General features: G+C 36.3%; 1 protein-coding gene across 4 annotated transcripts in view; it reads left to right on the forward strand.

Moving 5' to 3' along the window:
- Nucleotides 1-17,310, forward strand: part of VCL (vinculin) — a 115,409-nt gene that overhangs the window by 57,852 nt on the left and 40,247 nt on the right. For all 4 annotated transcript variants that reach the window (XM_077895068.1, XM_077895071.1, XM_077895070.1 and 1 more), the window contains exons 3-6: nt 10,578-10,728; nt 10,937-11,045; nt 12,948-13,070; nt 14,851-15,011. In XM_077895068.1, coding sequence (XP_077751194.1) covers nt 10,578-10,728; nt 10,937-11,045; nt 12,948-13,070; nt 14,851-15,011 — 544 coding nt within the window. The remainder of the gene's footprint in view (nt 1-10,577; nt 10,729-10,936; nt 11,046-12,947; nt 13,071-14,850; nt 15,012-17,310) is intronic.

The following is a 17,310-nucleotide window of genomic DNA, read 5'->3' on the forward strand; positions in this document are numbered from 1 at the left end:
TTTTGTGGCGGGGTGAAGTTTAACTCGAATGTTTCAGGGAGCTTTTCAGCTTTATTTATTTATTAAAAATATTTTATTTACTTATTCATGAGAGACACACACAGAGAGAGGGGCAGAGACACAGGCAGAGGGAGAAGCAGGCTCCATACAGGGAGCCTGACACGGGACTCGATTCCAGGTCTCCAGGATCACGCCCTGGACTGATGGTGGTGCTAAACCACTGAGCCACCCGGGCTGCCCGGCTTTTCAGCTTTATCTTATGGAGCAGTATATGTCTAAATAGGCCCAGCAGACAGTTTCCTTTACATTATTTTATTCCACAGCCCTCTCTCTTCCCTCTGTTCAATCAGTGAGCTAAGATTTGCTAGTTGATTTTTACAGAAGCAGATTGAGATTGTTTGGCTTCAGAGTGAATGAGTTACCTGCACTTTGTGATAATAAATGGCCCTCTCTAGTCAAACCAGGTCTCTGGCAAATGCATATTATTTTTCACAGAAAGAACTCTCTGTGTGTGTGTATGTATGTGTGCGCGCGCACGCTTGTGATAGAGAATATTATTCCATTGGAAAAACAACTCAAAGAGATGCTATGCAGAGGATCGTCTTTATAAGTAGTGCTAAGCTTCTGAGGCAGAAGCAACTTGTAGCCACCTTCTCCATCATCATTTTCCTAATCTTTCAGGTAAAAATGGCTATTCCCACTCTTATGTTCCCTTGGCATGTGCTGGATATACTTCTAAATACTAATTTATATTTGTTTACATGTATGTCTTTTCCTATTGAGGTGATAACACTTTAAAAATAGGGACTTAAAAATACTTTGTATTCCTAGGACTCATGTAGCATGTGATAGGTCCTCAATACATTAGATGAACAAAAATATATAAGAATTAAAAACTAAAGGAATTTAAGATTAGATGCAGTCTAGAAGAACCTTTAAAAATGATTTACGGCAATCTTTATAATCTGGATCTGGTTTTCCCTTATATTTCTTAAATTAAAAATTCAGCATAAGCTTAAGCTTCTTGATTAGTGATCATTGAAATAAAATGAAACTGAGTAGTTTGGGATCTTTATATGTCTTAAATTGTATCAAGTTATATCATGTGTAATCCTGGAAAGAATGGATTAGTGGATTATGAGTGAACATATTTTGGGCCCTGTGAGGCTATTATTGGTCCACTGATCTAAAGCATAAGAATTTTCTGTTAATTTAAGTTGAAGACTCAAAGGCAGAGAGAAGCTTTTAACTTGTGATATTTGATTGGTGTTAAAGTATCTAAATCAATATTATTAGGATATACTCAAGATATATAATTATTTAGGAAACAGACCTTTTCCCTATTGTCATTCTCTAAAATGCTTTTCAAAAAATTTAGATTTGTGTTAAAAAGTAGAAGATCACTTTAAGAAGTGAGGCAGCTTGAATGTTTTAATAAAATCACATTTTCCACAGACAAAACAGACTCCTATCTTTTTCTAACCACTGGTTAGTCATGGTGGGATTTGTTTGGCTTTTATGAATGCCATTAAATTTTAATGTACAGATCAGATGTCTTATTGTAGAAAAAATGCTACAGTGTCTGTTTTAGCCCTATCATTTTACCACACAAGGGAACCATTAGTGGAGAATCAAATTGATTCCTGTAAAGCCTTTTGATTTCGTCATTTTTTCTATTTCTTTTCTCCATGATGATTATTTCTAACTTTCATTTATTTTTCATTTTTTGTTTTGTTTCCAAATTTGAAACACTTCTGTAGTAACTGGATCATTGCAAGTAGGTATAACACAACTGTACGTAACATTCTGTGATTATTAGGTTTGCTTTAATTTCATCAATGTTCATGTTACCTGGAAATAAAATCAGGTTTTGTGACTTTTTATAAAATTAATGATTTTTATGGACCTGTACTGGGTGAAAATTCCTGATTGACTGTAATTAACAAGATAGACAAGGTTCTTGGCCTTGCTGAATGTAGAGTCTTGTGGAAAATAGAGAAAACTAAATTGAGAAGTTGTGATGTGTCTCATGGGAGCATGTAGAAGTACTTGTAGAATTGGGATGGTTTCCTGAAGGAAGGGTCATTTATTATTTATTTATTTATTTTAAGATTTTATTTATTTATTTGACAGAACACAAGAGAGAGCACAAGCATGGGGAGTGGCCGAGGGAGAGGAATAGCAGACTTCCCGTTGAGTGGGGGGGACTGATGCAGCTCCATAGTAGGACCCGGGGATCATGACCTGACCTGAAGGCAGATGCTTAACTGACTGAGTCACCCACGTGCCCCAGGAAGAGTCCTATAAAGACAGTCTAAGAGAATAAGTAGTGGTTAGTCAAGCAAAAGTAGGAGGTGAGGGAGAGGTGTCTGAATTAGTGGGAATGGATATAAAAAATTATTGAAGCAAGACATTAGTGCTCTTTCATCTAATGGTCTTCAGTGAGTGGTTGGTCATCCTTAAAGATCTTCTGAAATACTTCTTTTGAATATTTTAAAGTTTTCATTTATAAATTTTTATTTATTTTATTTCCAGTATAGTTAACATACAGTGCTATAGTAGTGTCAGGTATACAATATAGTAATTCAGCACTTCCATACATCACCCGGTGCTCATCACAACAAATGCACTCCGTAATCCCTATCACCTGTTTTACCCGCCCCCCTCCACCGCCCCTCTGGTAACCATCAGCTTGTTCCCTACAGTTAAGAGTCTGTTTCTTGGCTTGTCTCTCTTTTTTTCCCCCCTTGCTTGTTTATCTTATTTCTTAAGTTCCAGAAACATTTTTTTACTCATAAGTTTAACTAGTTGCACAGCATGTGTTTTCTGCCATATATTATGTATGATATACCTGTCTTAAATATGTTTCCATGTAATTTTGGTTCATTTGATTTATGGAAAACATCTGCCATAATCATTGGCAAGGCCCGTCCTCATTGTCTTTCTAGCCACCTGAATCAAATTTACTTTTTTTAACTTCATTTTTAAAAAAGTTTTTGCTTTTGTCAGTTGTCTTTTAAACATATTTAAATAATAAGAATTTTAAAAATATTTATTCACATAGTTAGCATTTTGTTATTTATATAACATCTTGTTGTTTGTTGTCATTTTTCCCCTGTAAATCCAAGTTTCTGTCTGGTATAATTTTCCTCTTTCCTGAAGGATTTCCTTTAATTTATTCTATAGTTCAGGTTTGCTGCTCATGAGTTCTTTTAGCTCTTACATATGTGAAAAAGTCTTTATTTTATCTTAATCTTTGAAATGTTTTTTTTTTTTGGGGGGGGGTATAGGTTGTGAAGTTGACAGGTTTTTTTTGTTCTGTTTTTTTTCTTTCAGTACTTTGCTTCACTGGCTTGCATTGTTTCCAATGCGAAGTTTGTTGTCATTCTTTGTTCCTCTGTGAAAGTGTCAATTTTTTCCAGTTAGTTTTAATATTTTCTATTTAGTCTTGGTTTTGAACAATTTTATGTATGTGCCTTTAAGCAATTTATGATGTGACTTGTAGTTCTCTTGGTATTTTTTGTGCATGGGGTTTATTGAGCTTCTTGGACTGGGGCTTTATAGTGTTCATTAAATTTAGACACATTTTGGCCATCATTTCTTCAAATATTGTTTTCTGTCTCCCTCCTGCCTCTCTTTTGAGGACTCAAATTACACATATATTAGACTGCTTTGAGTTGTACCACAGCTCAATGATGGTCTGTTCCTTTTTTTTTTTTTTTTTTGGAGTCTTTTTTTCCCTCTCTGTTTCATTTTGGGTAGTTTTTAATTGCTGTGATTTGAATTTCACTAATCTTGCTTTCATGCAATATCTTATCTGCTAGTAATTTATTCATTGTTTTTTTGTATCTGAGACACATTTCCAGTTGTTCTGTTTGAGGCTTGTTTTTATATCTTTCATTTATCTATTTAATATACTCAAACTTTCCTTTAGCTGTTGAACATATGGAATACAGTTGTAATGGTTTTTACATTCTAGTCTGTTCCGTCATCTGTGTCATTTCTGGGTTGTTCTTGAATTACTGTTTTTTCTTTTCATTGTGGATGGTGTTTTCATGCCTATTTGTATGCCTGGCAAATTTTAATTGGAGGCCAGTGTCATACTACTAAATGTTTTGTGTTCCAGTTCTGGAGTTCAGAAGTCCAAAGTGGGTTAATAGAGTTGTGTTTCTTCTGGAGATTGTAGAGAATTTATTTCTTTGCCTTTTCTTTCTTTCTTTCTTTCTTTCTTTCTTTCTTTCTTTCTTTCTTTCTTTCTTTCTTTCTTCTTTCTTTCTTTCTTTCTTCTTTCTTTCTTTCTTTCTCTCTCTCTTTCTTTCTTTCTTTCTTTCTTTCTTTCTTTCTTTCTTTTTCGTTTCTTTGCCTTTTCAGCTTGTAGAAGCTACTCAAATTCCTTGGCTTATAGCGCTGCATCTCTTACCTCTGCTTCTACCATATTTTTTTTTGCTTCTTTTGTTACATCATAGTGAAATAATACCTTAAATATGTGGTAAAATAGCTATCAACCTAGAAATCTGTACTACTGAAATGGTCTTTGAAGTAGGAAGACAAAATAGACATTATCAAACAAAAATGGATACATTTTGTCACTAGCATTCTCTTAGTAGAGGAAATACTGAAGAATGTAATTCAGACAGAATCAGATGATTCTAGATGTAAGGCCTGAGATATAAGAGGGAATGATTAGTCAAAATATGGGACAGTTTGTTGGTAAATATAAGCAAACTTTGACTTATATAACAATGTAATATCTAACAAGATTTAAAGATTTAAAATAAAAGATAGAATATTTTATACATGAAAACAATGTAAACATAAAACAAAATTTGAAAACAATAGCATAAAAGTCAGGAAAGGGATGATTGAGAATTAAGTATCCTAAGATCATTCTTTGGGAAGGAGGTAAAAATATTGAGTCATTTTAGATTTTTATGAGACTGATGAGCTGCCAGCTGTATTAAAAGGACAGCTTTTATTTTAGATTTTTAACATGACAAGTATGCATGCTAAAATATTTAAGGTAAGCACAAAAAGAACAGAGTATATAACCTTTAAAATTAATAAAGGGAATAAGAAAAAGATAGAAAAAACTAGCAATCTCCCCCCTCTCAAAAAAAAAAAAAAAAAAGAAAAGGTAAGGAGAAAGAAAAAATAAGTCAAAATTACAGGCCATATGGAAAATAAATAGTATATGAAAATAATTCTAGGGGTTCTTGGGTTGCTCAGTTGGTTAAATGTCTAACTCTTGATTTCCACTCAGATCATGATCTCAGGGTTGTGGGATTGAGCCCCACATTGGGCTATGTGCCAGGTGTGAATCCTCCTTGGTATTCTCTCTTTCCCTGTCCCTCTGCCTCTCTCTCCCCCCACCTCTCTCTCTCTAATAAAAAAGAAAAAAAGATTCTTAAAAAAAAAAAAAAATGGATGAGTTGCTTCGGTGGCTCAGTCAATTGGGCATCTGCCTTCAGCTCAGGTCATCATCCCAGGGTCCTGGGATTTGCGCCCTGTTTTGGGCTTCCTGCTTAGCAGGGAGCCTGCTTCCCCCTCTCCCTCTACTCCCACCCCCACATGTGTTTCTCTCTCAAATAAATAAAATAAAAAAAGAAAATGAAAATAAATATACCAGTAATATTAATAAATTTAAATGGGCTAGATTATTAAATTAAAAGTTCCTAAGCTAGATTAAAAAATGCATGTAGCTATATGTTATTTATAAAGATACATCTAAAACGTAATGACAGAGATTGAAATAGTCAAAACTGATCTGCAATATTAATGTCAGATAAAATAGACATTAAGGCAACCAACATTATTGGAGACATAGGTAAATGTCACACAAAATAGACATTAAAGCAACAAACATTATTGAAGGTACAGAGAGATGTTACATAATGATAAATAGGTTCAAGTTATATAATAATTGTAAACTTATATGTACCTAAATGTTAACTTCAATATATTAAAATCCAAACAGAACTACAAGGAGATATAGACTGATCTGTCTCTATGGTAGGAGATTTCATTGCTTAGTAATTGATAGATAAGGGTAGCCCCGGTGGCACAGCGGTTTAGCGCCGCCTGCAGCCCAGGGCGTAATCCTGGAGACCATGGAACGAGTCCCACGTCGGGCTCTCTGCATGGAGCCTGCTTCTCCCTCTGCCTGTGTCTCTACCTCTCTCTCTCTGTCTTTATGAATAAATAAATAAAATCTTAAAAAAAAAAGTAATTGGGGGATCCCTGGGTGGCGCAGCGGTTTGGCGCCTGCCTTTGGCCCAGGGCGCGATCCTGGAGACCCGGGATCGAATCCCACGTCGGGCTCCCGGTGCATGGAGCCTGCTTCTCCCTCTGCCTGTGTCTCTGCCTCTCTCTCTCTCTGTGAGACTATCATAAATAAAAATAAAAAAATTAAAAAAAAAGTAATTGATAGATAAAACAGACAAAAAAAATATCAGCAAGGATATAGAAAATTTGAACAGGTTTAATTAACAAGTTTGAGAATAAACTATGTAAAATAGTTCACTTAAAAATTGGAGCATATTCGTTCTTTTCAGGAACACATATAAAATTTATAAAAGTTGATCATGTGTGTTCAAAAGCCTCAACACATTTCAAAGCCTTGCTGTCTTACAGGCCACGTTCTCTGGCACAATGCATGTGAATGGTAAATCAATAGCAAAAAGATAACTTAGAGCCCCTTATGCCTTGAAGTACATTTTAAAATATCCAAACAATTCATTGTCAAAGATGTCATAATGAAAATTGTTCAGAGCTGGATAATAATAAAAATGCTACCTGTCAAAACTCTTGGGGCCCATAAACATAAAAATACCCCTAGCCCCTACCCAGTTTCATTAGTAGCAGAGAAATGCAAATTAAATTCACAATAATTTAGCATTTCACAATCACCATATTGGGAAATTTAAAAATTCACATTGCCAAGTGTTGGTAAGGTTCTGGAGCAATTGTGAACACTGCTGGTTAGTGTTTTAAATTGGTGGAAAACTGTTTGACTTCCCTTGGTAGAGTTGAATATATATGCATTTTCTGCAACCCCATTTTTCTACTACTAGATATACTATTAATGTGCACCAGAAGCCAGTGTAAGAATGTTCATAGTAGTAGTATTGATATAAACACCAGTAAAAAATAAGATAACCTAGAATACCTGTAATGTCAATCAGAAGTTGAATGGGTAAATAAATATGGTATATCCATACAGTGGAATATGTCATATAAGCTGTGGTCCTCAACATGATAGGTCTCAAAATCATAATATTGAACAAAAGAACAGTCACAGAAGCATATATAACAGTATAATTAGACTTATTTAAGATTTTAATATAAACAAAACTAAATGATTCATTGTTTAGATATGTATAGATGCCCAGGTATTAAAAGTATACAAAAAAATCAAGAGAACAATTAACAAAATTCAGGATAATGATTAGTTCTGAGAAATACGGAACATTTGGTTAGGGTGGGGCGTCTAAAGTACTTGGTGATATTTCAGTTCTGAAGTATGATTGTTTTATCTGTGGTATTTGAATATAAAAGTATTACAGTTTTTGTGTGATTTTATTTTGTAATTTAAAAAATATGAAAATATTTTTAACTTCATTAGTAATAAAAGAATGCAAATTAAAACTATGTTGAGTAAAAAACACCTACAAAATAGGAGAAAATATTTGCAAATTTTATCTTTTTTTTTTTTTAAAGATTTTATTTATTTATTCACGAGAGACACACAGAGCGAGAGAGGCAGAGACACAGGCAGAGGGAGATGCAGGCTCCATGCAGGGAGCCCGATGTGGGACTCCATCCCAAGTCCCCAGGATCACGCCCTGGGCTGAAGGCGGCCCTAAACCACTGAGCCACCCGGGCTGCCCGCAAATTATATCTGATAAAGATTTAATACCCAGAGTACATAAATAATTCTGACAACTCAACAACAAAAGAAAAACATCCCAATTAAAAAATGAGCAAAGCATGTCAATAAATATTTCTCCAAAGAAGATATATCCCATAGGCATATGAAAAGATGTTTAACATCTTTGATCAGTAAGGAATCAAATCAGAATCACAATTATACCCAGTAGGATGGCTTTAGCCCCCCAAATCTTAAAAACCAAAAAATAACAAGTGTTGGTAAAGATGTGAAGAAATAGGAACCTTTCTACAAAGCTGGTAGGAATATAAAGTGGGTGCAGCTGCTGTGGAAAACAGTTTGACATTTCCTCAAAAAATTAACACAGACTTCCACTTGTTGGTATATAGCCAAGAGAAATGAAAACCTTAATCTGCGTAGAAATTTTTTTTAAAAAGATTTTTATTTATTTATTCATGAGAGACACAGAGAAGGAGAGGCAGAGACACAGGCAAAGCGAGAAGCGGCTCCCTGCAAGGAGCCTGATGTGGGACTCTATCCTAGATCCCGGGATCACACCCTGAGCCCACAATAGACGCTCAACCACTGAGCCACCCAGGTGTCCCCCATGTAGAAATTTGTATATGAATGTTAGTAGGGGCATTATTCATAATTGCCAGAAGGTGGAAATAGTGCAGATGCCTATCAATACATGGATGGATAAGCAAATTTAAAAATTTTTGTATGTGCACATATACAATAAAATATTATTCAGGTATGAAAAAGAACAAACTACTGACACATGCTATAACCTGGATGAACCTTGAAACATTTATGCTTAGTGAAAGAAGCCAGACACAAGTCACATAGTCACATGATTCTTTTGATATGATATGTCCAGAATATGTAAATTCTTAGAGATAGAAAGCAGGTTAATGGTTACCAGGGGATGAAGGAAGAGGGAAGATGGGGAGTGATTACATAAAGGGTTCAGGGTCCGTTTCTGAAGTGATAGAAGTTTTGACCCAAGAGAGGTGATAATTGCTCATCATTGTGAATACATTAAATGCCATTGAATTGTATATACCCTTTAGAGCAACTAATTGTATGTTATGTGAATTTCACCTTAATTAAAAAACTATATTGGTCTATCATATTAGTGAAGATAAACTTAAGTTCGATTATATACCGAGTTGTTGAGATGGAAGAAACAGGTACTGCTGTCATCCATTTTGGGGGGAATGTAAATAACCTCTGTGGATGGCAATATGGCAATATTTGTCAAAATTGTAAATGTCTACACCTTTGATTCAGCAATTCCATTTCTGGCCTGTATCCTACAGATATATACATTTTACAATGATATTATTCAAGGTGATTTATTTTAGCAGGCTAATAAATTATGGACTAGTTTATGTGGATTATTAAAGAATGAAGAGGCTCTTAATGTACTTTAATTAGAACATCTCTAAGTTAAATTAAAAAAGTTTTTTTAAAAGATATTATTTATTTATTCATGAGAGACAGAGAGAGAGAGAGAGAGAGAGAGAGGCAGAGAGAGAGGCAGAGACACAGGCAGAGACACAGGCAGAGGGAGAAGCAGGCTCCATGTGGGGAGCCCAAAGTGGGACTCAATCCTGGGACTCCAGGATCACACCCTGGGCTGAAGGTGGCGCTAAACCTCTGAGCCACTGGGGCCGCCCTCTAAGTTAAATTTAAGTGGGAAAAGCAGAATGCGGAGAGTATGCCTGTTATGATCCTATTTGTATAAAAAAGGTGGAAGCCTGTTTTTGTTTTTCTATGAATAAAATATTTTATTTTGAAGAAACAGGAGACTCTATAACATTGGTTGCAAGTAGATGGGATTTGAAAGCCTAGGAGATAGTAGAAAGAAGGTGATTTTTCACTGACTGTGTCATAGATATGAATAGACAAATTCTATAAGTTAAAATTAAAACTTTAATTTAAAAATTAAAAAGAAACAGTAAACAACTAGTTTTCTAGGAGTGATCCACAGCCACAGCAATGAGGTCTAGCTCTTCACTGATTCATTCATTCATTCATTTATTGTTACATATGATCAGGTTGTCTATATTATTAAGCTGTATTAACATTAAACTATTAATAACTGTTTGTTATTAATGCTAGTGACATTTTAATTAACAAAATGGTTTTATAGGGTGGTTTTCAAACAGTTCAGTGGATTTGTCAAATCCATTTAGCTAGATGAATGGGAAATCTATGCATTACTTCATACTTATTGTTTCCTCCTAATCCTTTGTATCTGATTATTAAATTTCACTTAATACAGTGCTTTGGCATTTTATTTCCAGATATTAAATCTGGAACTGTTGTCAAGGATTTCTGTTCTTAGTGTAGTGTCTTTTAATGGTGTTTCAGAGATGTATAGCAACCTAAAGTGAAAGGTCCAAACCATTTCGTCATCATTTTTTGTTGCCAGGAAATAACAAAGAACAAGGGCTTAGTGCAGTGAATGAAGTGAATGAATGAATGAATGGATGGGTGGATGAATGGACTTGCAGCCCTTTATTGTTGATTTTAAAAGCTAAAGCTTAGGTCCTATTATAAATTGGTCTTGGCTATTTTCCGTATCAGAAAAAAAATGTGAGTATGTCCATTAACGTTCTTTATATTTGCGTGTCATATTGTACTTGGTTCTGCCAGTGGGTTAACTCCATGTTCCTTCCCACAGGGTTGAGAATGCTTGCACCAAGCTTGTCCAGGCAGCCCAGATGCTTCAGTCAGATCCTTACTCAGTGCCTGCTCGAGATTATCTAATTGATGGGTCAAGGGGCATCCTCTCCGGCACATCAGACCTGCTCCTCACCTTCGATGAGGCTGAGGTAGGCAATCTGAGGCCCATGCAGTCCTCTTCCAGACAAAAATCTTAAAGATAGTTTTAAAGGTAATAATTGGAGGATTGCTGATGTTTTAGGATGAGAAAATGTCAAAAGGCTACCCTGCTGAATTAGCATGTTTTCTACATATTGCTCTGTATATTGTTCTCCCGTATGTTCTACATATTGTTCACTCACTAAAATATGTTTACAGGTTCGTAAAATTATTAGAGTTTGCAAAGGAATTTTGGAATATCTTACAGTGGCAGAAGTGGTGGAAACTATGGAAGATTTGGTCACCTACACAAAGAATCTTGGACCAGGTTAGTTGCGTCCAGTTTTTATAATAAAATTTTTTGTGGATTGTCCATGTTTAATCAAGGTGAAAGGAGTACTCCCGCCTGCTTTTTGCAGAAGATAAATAATGATGCTTTGGGCTTTTAGGTGTCTCTGCTCTGTTGATGGAGCTGACACTGTGTTTCTACTGAGGAGGTATCATTGTTTCTGAAAGCTGAATCTGCTTTCTACAAATCCTGGCCCTGCCTAATGAATTAAACTAGACATTGCAAATGTTGCTGGAGAATGTAGGAAATACTTTTCTATTACTGTAATGCTTTAAGGCCACCCTGAATTCTGACCTCTCCATTCCACATTATACTGCATTCCTTCACTGTCTGCCAGCTGGCCCGTAGCTCTTTATGACCTCTTAGCTCATTAATTAGCCCGCCTACTATTATGGATTCATGCCCTAGCCGGAGGCTGCATAATATAATCAGACCTAAAAGGAGAGAATAGCTACTGTGACTAAATCTCATTTTGAAATGATTGTTTAGTCACCTGAGAATTGAATATTCAAAATACGTGAACAGATAGCTTTTTCTCTTATAGTCATATAACATGAACTCTGGAGGGTTCTTAAAGTATGATTGAGACCAATGAAAAGGCACATCAGATGTTTAACTTGTCAGTATAAAAGATCACCTTATAAAAATCTTTTGTCTTAGGTAAAATGATTCTCAATTAACGGTATTTTCATGAGGTTCCGATACAGTCATTCTGTAAACCTCTGGCATTTAAGAATTTCTCTGAGCCGTCAATGAAGATCACCAGGAAATACCTTTAGAGCAGTATTCTTTCAACTTTCCCATAGGACTAGGGAAAAAAGTTTATTTCTTCAAATAAAATCTTACACAGAATCCCAATATATAAAAGACAAAAATGGAGCTACTCTGAATGAAGCAGGGGCAACCACTCCTTTTCCTTTGGTACCCCTTGATGACCTGTGAAACTGCTTAAGAAATCCTAGGAACAGTTTGAAAACCCAAGCTTTAGAGAATCACACAGCACCTTTGAATAATAACCAAAGTAAACAAAAAGGGCTAGCAGACTGATTCCAAAACACCAGATGCTTTTGATTGCTGTCCTAACTATAATTATTTTTATAATATTTCTGTTTGTTTCTAATTATAAAAATAGTACTTGCTTATTTTGGACAAGTTGGGAAGTACAGAAAAATATAAAGATGAAAACAAAACGCATTATTGTAATTCTTAAGATTTTTTTCAGCCACTGGATTCTCAGTACTAGGCTCGCATGAGATTCTTATGTAGACACAGTGGCCAGACACATGACATGACCTGGTATGTGTGGTAACCAGGAAAAATATTTTTATTTATTTTTTAACAAACATGTATTTATTTTTTCAGTATGTTTTTGTATTTGTGAAGTATTTGTGTCAAACGTGTGAAAATTATGTCATATTTAGGACTTTCATTTATTTACTTATTTACTTATGTTTTAAAATTTTTAAAGATTTTATTTATTTATTTGAGAGAGCCTGAGAGAGAGTATGAGTAGGGGGGAGGGGTGGAGGCAGAGGGAGAAGCAGATTCCCCGCTGAGCAGGGCGCCCCTTGCGATGCCGGGCTTGATCTCAGGACCCTGGGATTATGACCTGAGCCGAAGGCGGACGCTTAACTGACTGAGCCACCCAGGTGCCCAGGACTTACATTTAATAAAGTATGTTTAATAGAAATGAATGAAATTGGATTAAGTAAGAATTGTCCAGAATATTCTATGTCATAAATGCTTACAGTTCAGTGGTAGTATCTGTTATTTAAGTGGGCATTTTGGACTCTCATCATCATTCATAATGGACTTAGGCTCAGAAAGCCAGTCTGGGATGTTTCACTACTCACCCTGCATGATTTATTCCTTATGCCTCAGGAATGACTAAGATGGCCAAGATGATTGATGAGAGGCAGCAGGAACTGACTCACCAGGAGCACCGAGTGATGTTGGTGAACTCCATGAACACCGTGAAAGAGTTGCTGCCAGTTCTCATTTCAGGTATTTTCTGCTTCTACATTATCTTACAGGAAAAAAAAAATGTCAACATACTCTAAACTCTGTTGTTAATTTTCCTTTACTGCTTAGTTGCCTGTCCTTCAGGCTGGGTAAGAATGAGACCTGATAGATTGGGTGTTACCACATGGCTGCAGCTGATTGGCTAAGAACCAGTATTCATCAGTATTCACCAGGAGAGCTCTCCTCCTTTTCTTTGTTTGAAGCTGCCCTTCCTGTTGCCCGGCTCTGTTCTGAAGTCCTAATAGGCCTGTTTTCTGGGAGATGGAGTATCTATAGGAATTTTTACATTTTTATTTGTGTTATGAAAAAAAATTAGGAGCCGGAATAGATATTATGGAGCACTGTAGGATAAAGAAGTGAGCCCAAAGCCCTTTTCAGTGTCATGCTAACACAGTTTTTTCCTAAAAGACATTTAACTGTTCTCTACATTATAGAGTTGGTGGTCTATACCACATGGGACCACTTTCCCACTGGGTAGAGCCTGGTGGCGGCTGTCTCAGCTAGCAAAAGGGAGCTATATTTATTGTCTAGTATCTACCAGACACCTCACAGTTTACGTAAGTTATCTTAATCAAGTTATGGGTGAATTAGTTTAACTATCAGAAGGGGGCAGCTCTATTTTCAAAATCTTACGAGGCATGGCACAGTCATCCTCAGTTCCTGCCTTCCTGCTTTGACATTTCAGGTAGTAGCTAAAAAAGGAGAGGTGAAAAAAAAAAAAAAAAAAAAAAAGGAGAGGTGAGTATAGGAGCTCAGAACACCCTCATATGAACTAGAAAACAAAAAAATTGTAAGTAGAGTCTTATAATCTCCATGGGAAATATGTTTTTGAGGGGCTGTTCCATATGGTAGAAAGGTTTTGAGAGTAAGATTTCTTTCTGATCTAGGTCACTTAGTAGTGTGTCAATTAATTGTTTTTTTTTTAAGATTTTATTTATTTATGAGAGATACAGATATAGGCAGAGGGAGAAGCAGGCTCCTCAAGGCAGCCTGATGGGGGACTCGATCCCAGGACTCCGGGATCACGCCCTGAGCCAAAGGCAGAGATGCCCAACAGCTGAGCCACCCAGGTGTCCCAGTGTTGATTAATTTTTAACAATTTTAATTGTTTTATGGGAAGATAGCCTTTTTCTCCAGTGCTTCAAATTAATATTTTCGTCTTCTTTACTTTTGGGGGTTAGAAAGTTCCTGCTACATGTTGAGAGAAATTCCAGAAGATAAACTCAACATTTTGGGATCTTCCATTACGATGGGATATAGCAGGATACTCCATTTAGTTTTATTGACTGTTTTCATCTTGTCCTGTTAGGTGTATGTTAGATGGGGCCAGTGTTAGGGCTGGGAAGATAACTGATTTAGAAAGACACTGGGTATTTTGTGCTTGTAGGTCATCAGTATATGCATGTTAAATTAACTCCCTGATCATGTTTTAATGATGTTTTGTACCTTAAAGTTACTGATAGTGGAACTTCATTGGCAGACTTGCAGTGTTTTTTTGTTTTGTTTTGTTTTTAATATTCTTTTTTGTTGTTGTTAAGATTTCTTTTTTAAATAACTTCTACCCTCAATGTGGAGCTCAAACTTAAAACCCTGAGATCAAGAGTCACATGCTCTACTGACTGAGCTAGCCTAATATAGTCTTTTTAAGACCTTAGAAACCCAAAACATGTACTCAAAGTGTGGAACATCTTGTGTGAATGTTTTTATACAGCAAGATTAAATTCCGAGCTTAGTTTCTGATTGTTTGTTTATTTTTTTATAGCTATGAAGATTTTTGTAACAACTAAAAATTCAAAAAACCAAGGAATAGAAGAAGCTTTGAAAAATCGCAATTTTACTGTAGAGAAGATGAGTGCTGAAATTAATGAGATCATTCGTGTATTACAACTCACTTCTTGGGATGAAGATGCCTGGGCCAGCAAGGTTAGTGTTATTGGAAGAGAAATAAGCAAACTCCTGAATTCTCCCCCTCACACTTTATCTTGTAATTGTGGGTAATGTAAGACTACTGAGATATTATGAAATGATTTCTACTTCACTTTTCCTGGGTTTCATGAGTTAGTTGCTGCTTTTGCAAATTCCCTTTGCCCCAGGCTAGAACAAATAAATAGGCATGTGGGGTGAATGGCTGATTGAAGACTGAGATGTGTTGCTTATTCTTTAAGCTGGACACTCATTGGGCTGGTGGAGGAATTCTTGTAGGGTGTATACTCCCCTGGGTGGGAACCCTGCCTTATTATATGGGTGGTTGTTGCTAGGTGACCAAGGAAGATACAGAATATGACTGCTAATTTAATTTTATGGAAAGTTATCCTTAACCAATCTTTGACCTAAGAAATCTACAGAGGAGAAACTCTTGGCATTTCTAGGTGTGTCTGTTTGTCATACCATTTTCCTTAAGGAAAGCTTAATTAAAATATTGGTTTTCATATTCATCCTTGAGTTTGAGGGGTTCCTTCACCCTTTATCTAGAATTTCTTCTGAACTCCAGAAGGGTTGATTCCTTCTGGAGCCTAGCAGCAGTGATCTTATGTTGATACTGCTCTGGTCTACTTTTCCTTGTCTAGTGACTGTCTGGGAGATCTGAGGCACTTAGGTTTATTCTTTCCTTATAGGAGCCCAAGATACAACCAATGGGGGAAACACACTGCCTCCAGGATCCAGCTTCTCCACCCAAATGATGTTTCCAGGGCCCCCCCTGGAAAAGAGGGGATTTGTAGTATGACTTCCATTGGGTACCCAGTATGGTTGTATAGAAAGAGGGAATTTGTAGTATGACTTCCATTGGGTGCCCAGTATGGTTGTATAGAAAGAGGGGATTTGTAGTATGACTTTCATTGGGTGCTCAGTAGGGTTGTGTTTGTTCTTCAGAACACCTCTAAGGTAAGGTCAAAGCTGGGTCTTAAAATCATATTGCCCAGAAAGTGAATCTAAATATGCAGAAGGAAATTAGCTTAACTATGGATTTTACAGAGACACAAAGTTCTTGAACAAGTTTTAAGACTGTATTTTCAATCTATATGGTAAAATCATTTTATTAAGTCTTTGATATTTTACTTAATTTTGCTTTTGCATATTTGACAACTTTCACTTCCCTGTTATGACTTCTTTATGCATCTTTTTTTGTTCTCTTGTCTGTTTTATTCTTTTTCTCACATTTAGAAGGTAAGCTTTCTCTTGCCCTCTAGTCTCTTTTTCGCTTAAAAAGAGAAAAAAGCATGTCTGTAAGGTTTTCTTGTGCTGTGTGCTGTGCCTTATTCTGTGTGCCGGTGTGTTACACTGTGCTCGAATATGTGTCAGAATGTGATTTAATAGGGCCTCGGGGCTGTGCCAGGCAAACTGACTCTGGCTCATATTGAGTTATTGCTTTTGGGAGAGCAAAATAAAAGACATTACTATGGGATATCAGGCTTTCTGTATTTGGTGGATGCTTTCATCTTTTTGAACAGGCTCCTAAGAACTGTTTTGGCCTGGTCATTCCCACTGACTTCATTTGAAGGGCAAGTTTCTCTAAGTAGCTGGGTGACCTCCAAGTGACCTATGGACCCTGTTCTTGGGAAATGAAACTTGTAGCAGATGCCATCTCTCTATTTGCATTTCATATCAGTCTCTGCTTTTGGAGACGTGTCATTGAGGTTTTAAACCATAATGAAAATGAGTAGGTTGAAGAGTTTAGATGGGTCACCTGTCCTTCACAGTGACCCTAGCCTTCAAAATCAAAAAGGGAAAAAGTTAAGTGTATCTAAGATTTTTCCTAACTTCAGCCCGTGGTTCACTGCATGTTCTGCTAAGCTGTGAATCATCCATAGTTCTCCATGACCTCACATTCCCCTAACCTAATCTCTTTCCTTATTCTCTCTCTTTTGCTTCTAGCAGATGAGAAATAGCAAAAAAAAGAGGAGCAGGTCTTACCACCTCAATGTTTTTCTATTTTTGGAGGGGAAAAGTTATCCATCATTTAGTAAATAAGTGTTGCTGAGCTTTATTTTGTACAAGTGCCATTGAGAGATGCTTCTTCTTCTTCTTCTTTTTTTTTTTTTTGAAATGTGGTCAGTTGAGTTTTTCAGGATAAGGATGTGGCACCTGGGGAGATATACAAGGGAAATGAACCTGGTCCCCACTGTGTACATTCTTGTAGCTGTCTCATTTTTATGCTGATCTGGAAGGAACCAGACTGTACGGGGTGTTGCAAAACTATCAGAATGAAAGAAAGTAAATAAAA

Source organism: Canis aureus, chromosome 4, assembly GCF_053574225.1.
Source record: "Canis aureus isolate CA01 chromosome 4, VMU_Caureus_v.1.0, whole genome shotgun sequence".
NCBI classification, from domain to species: Eukaryota; Metazoa; Chordata; class Mammalia; order Carnivora; family Canidae; genus Canis; species Canis aureus.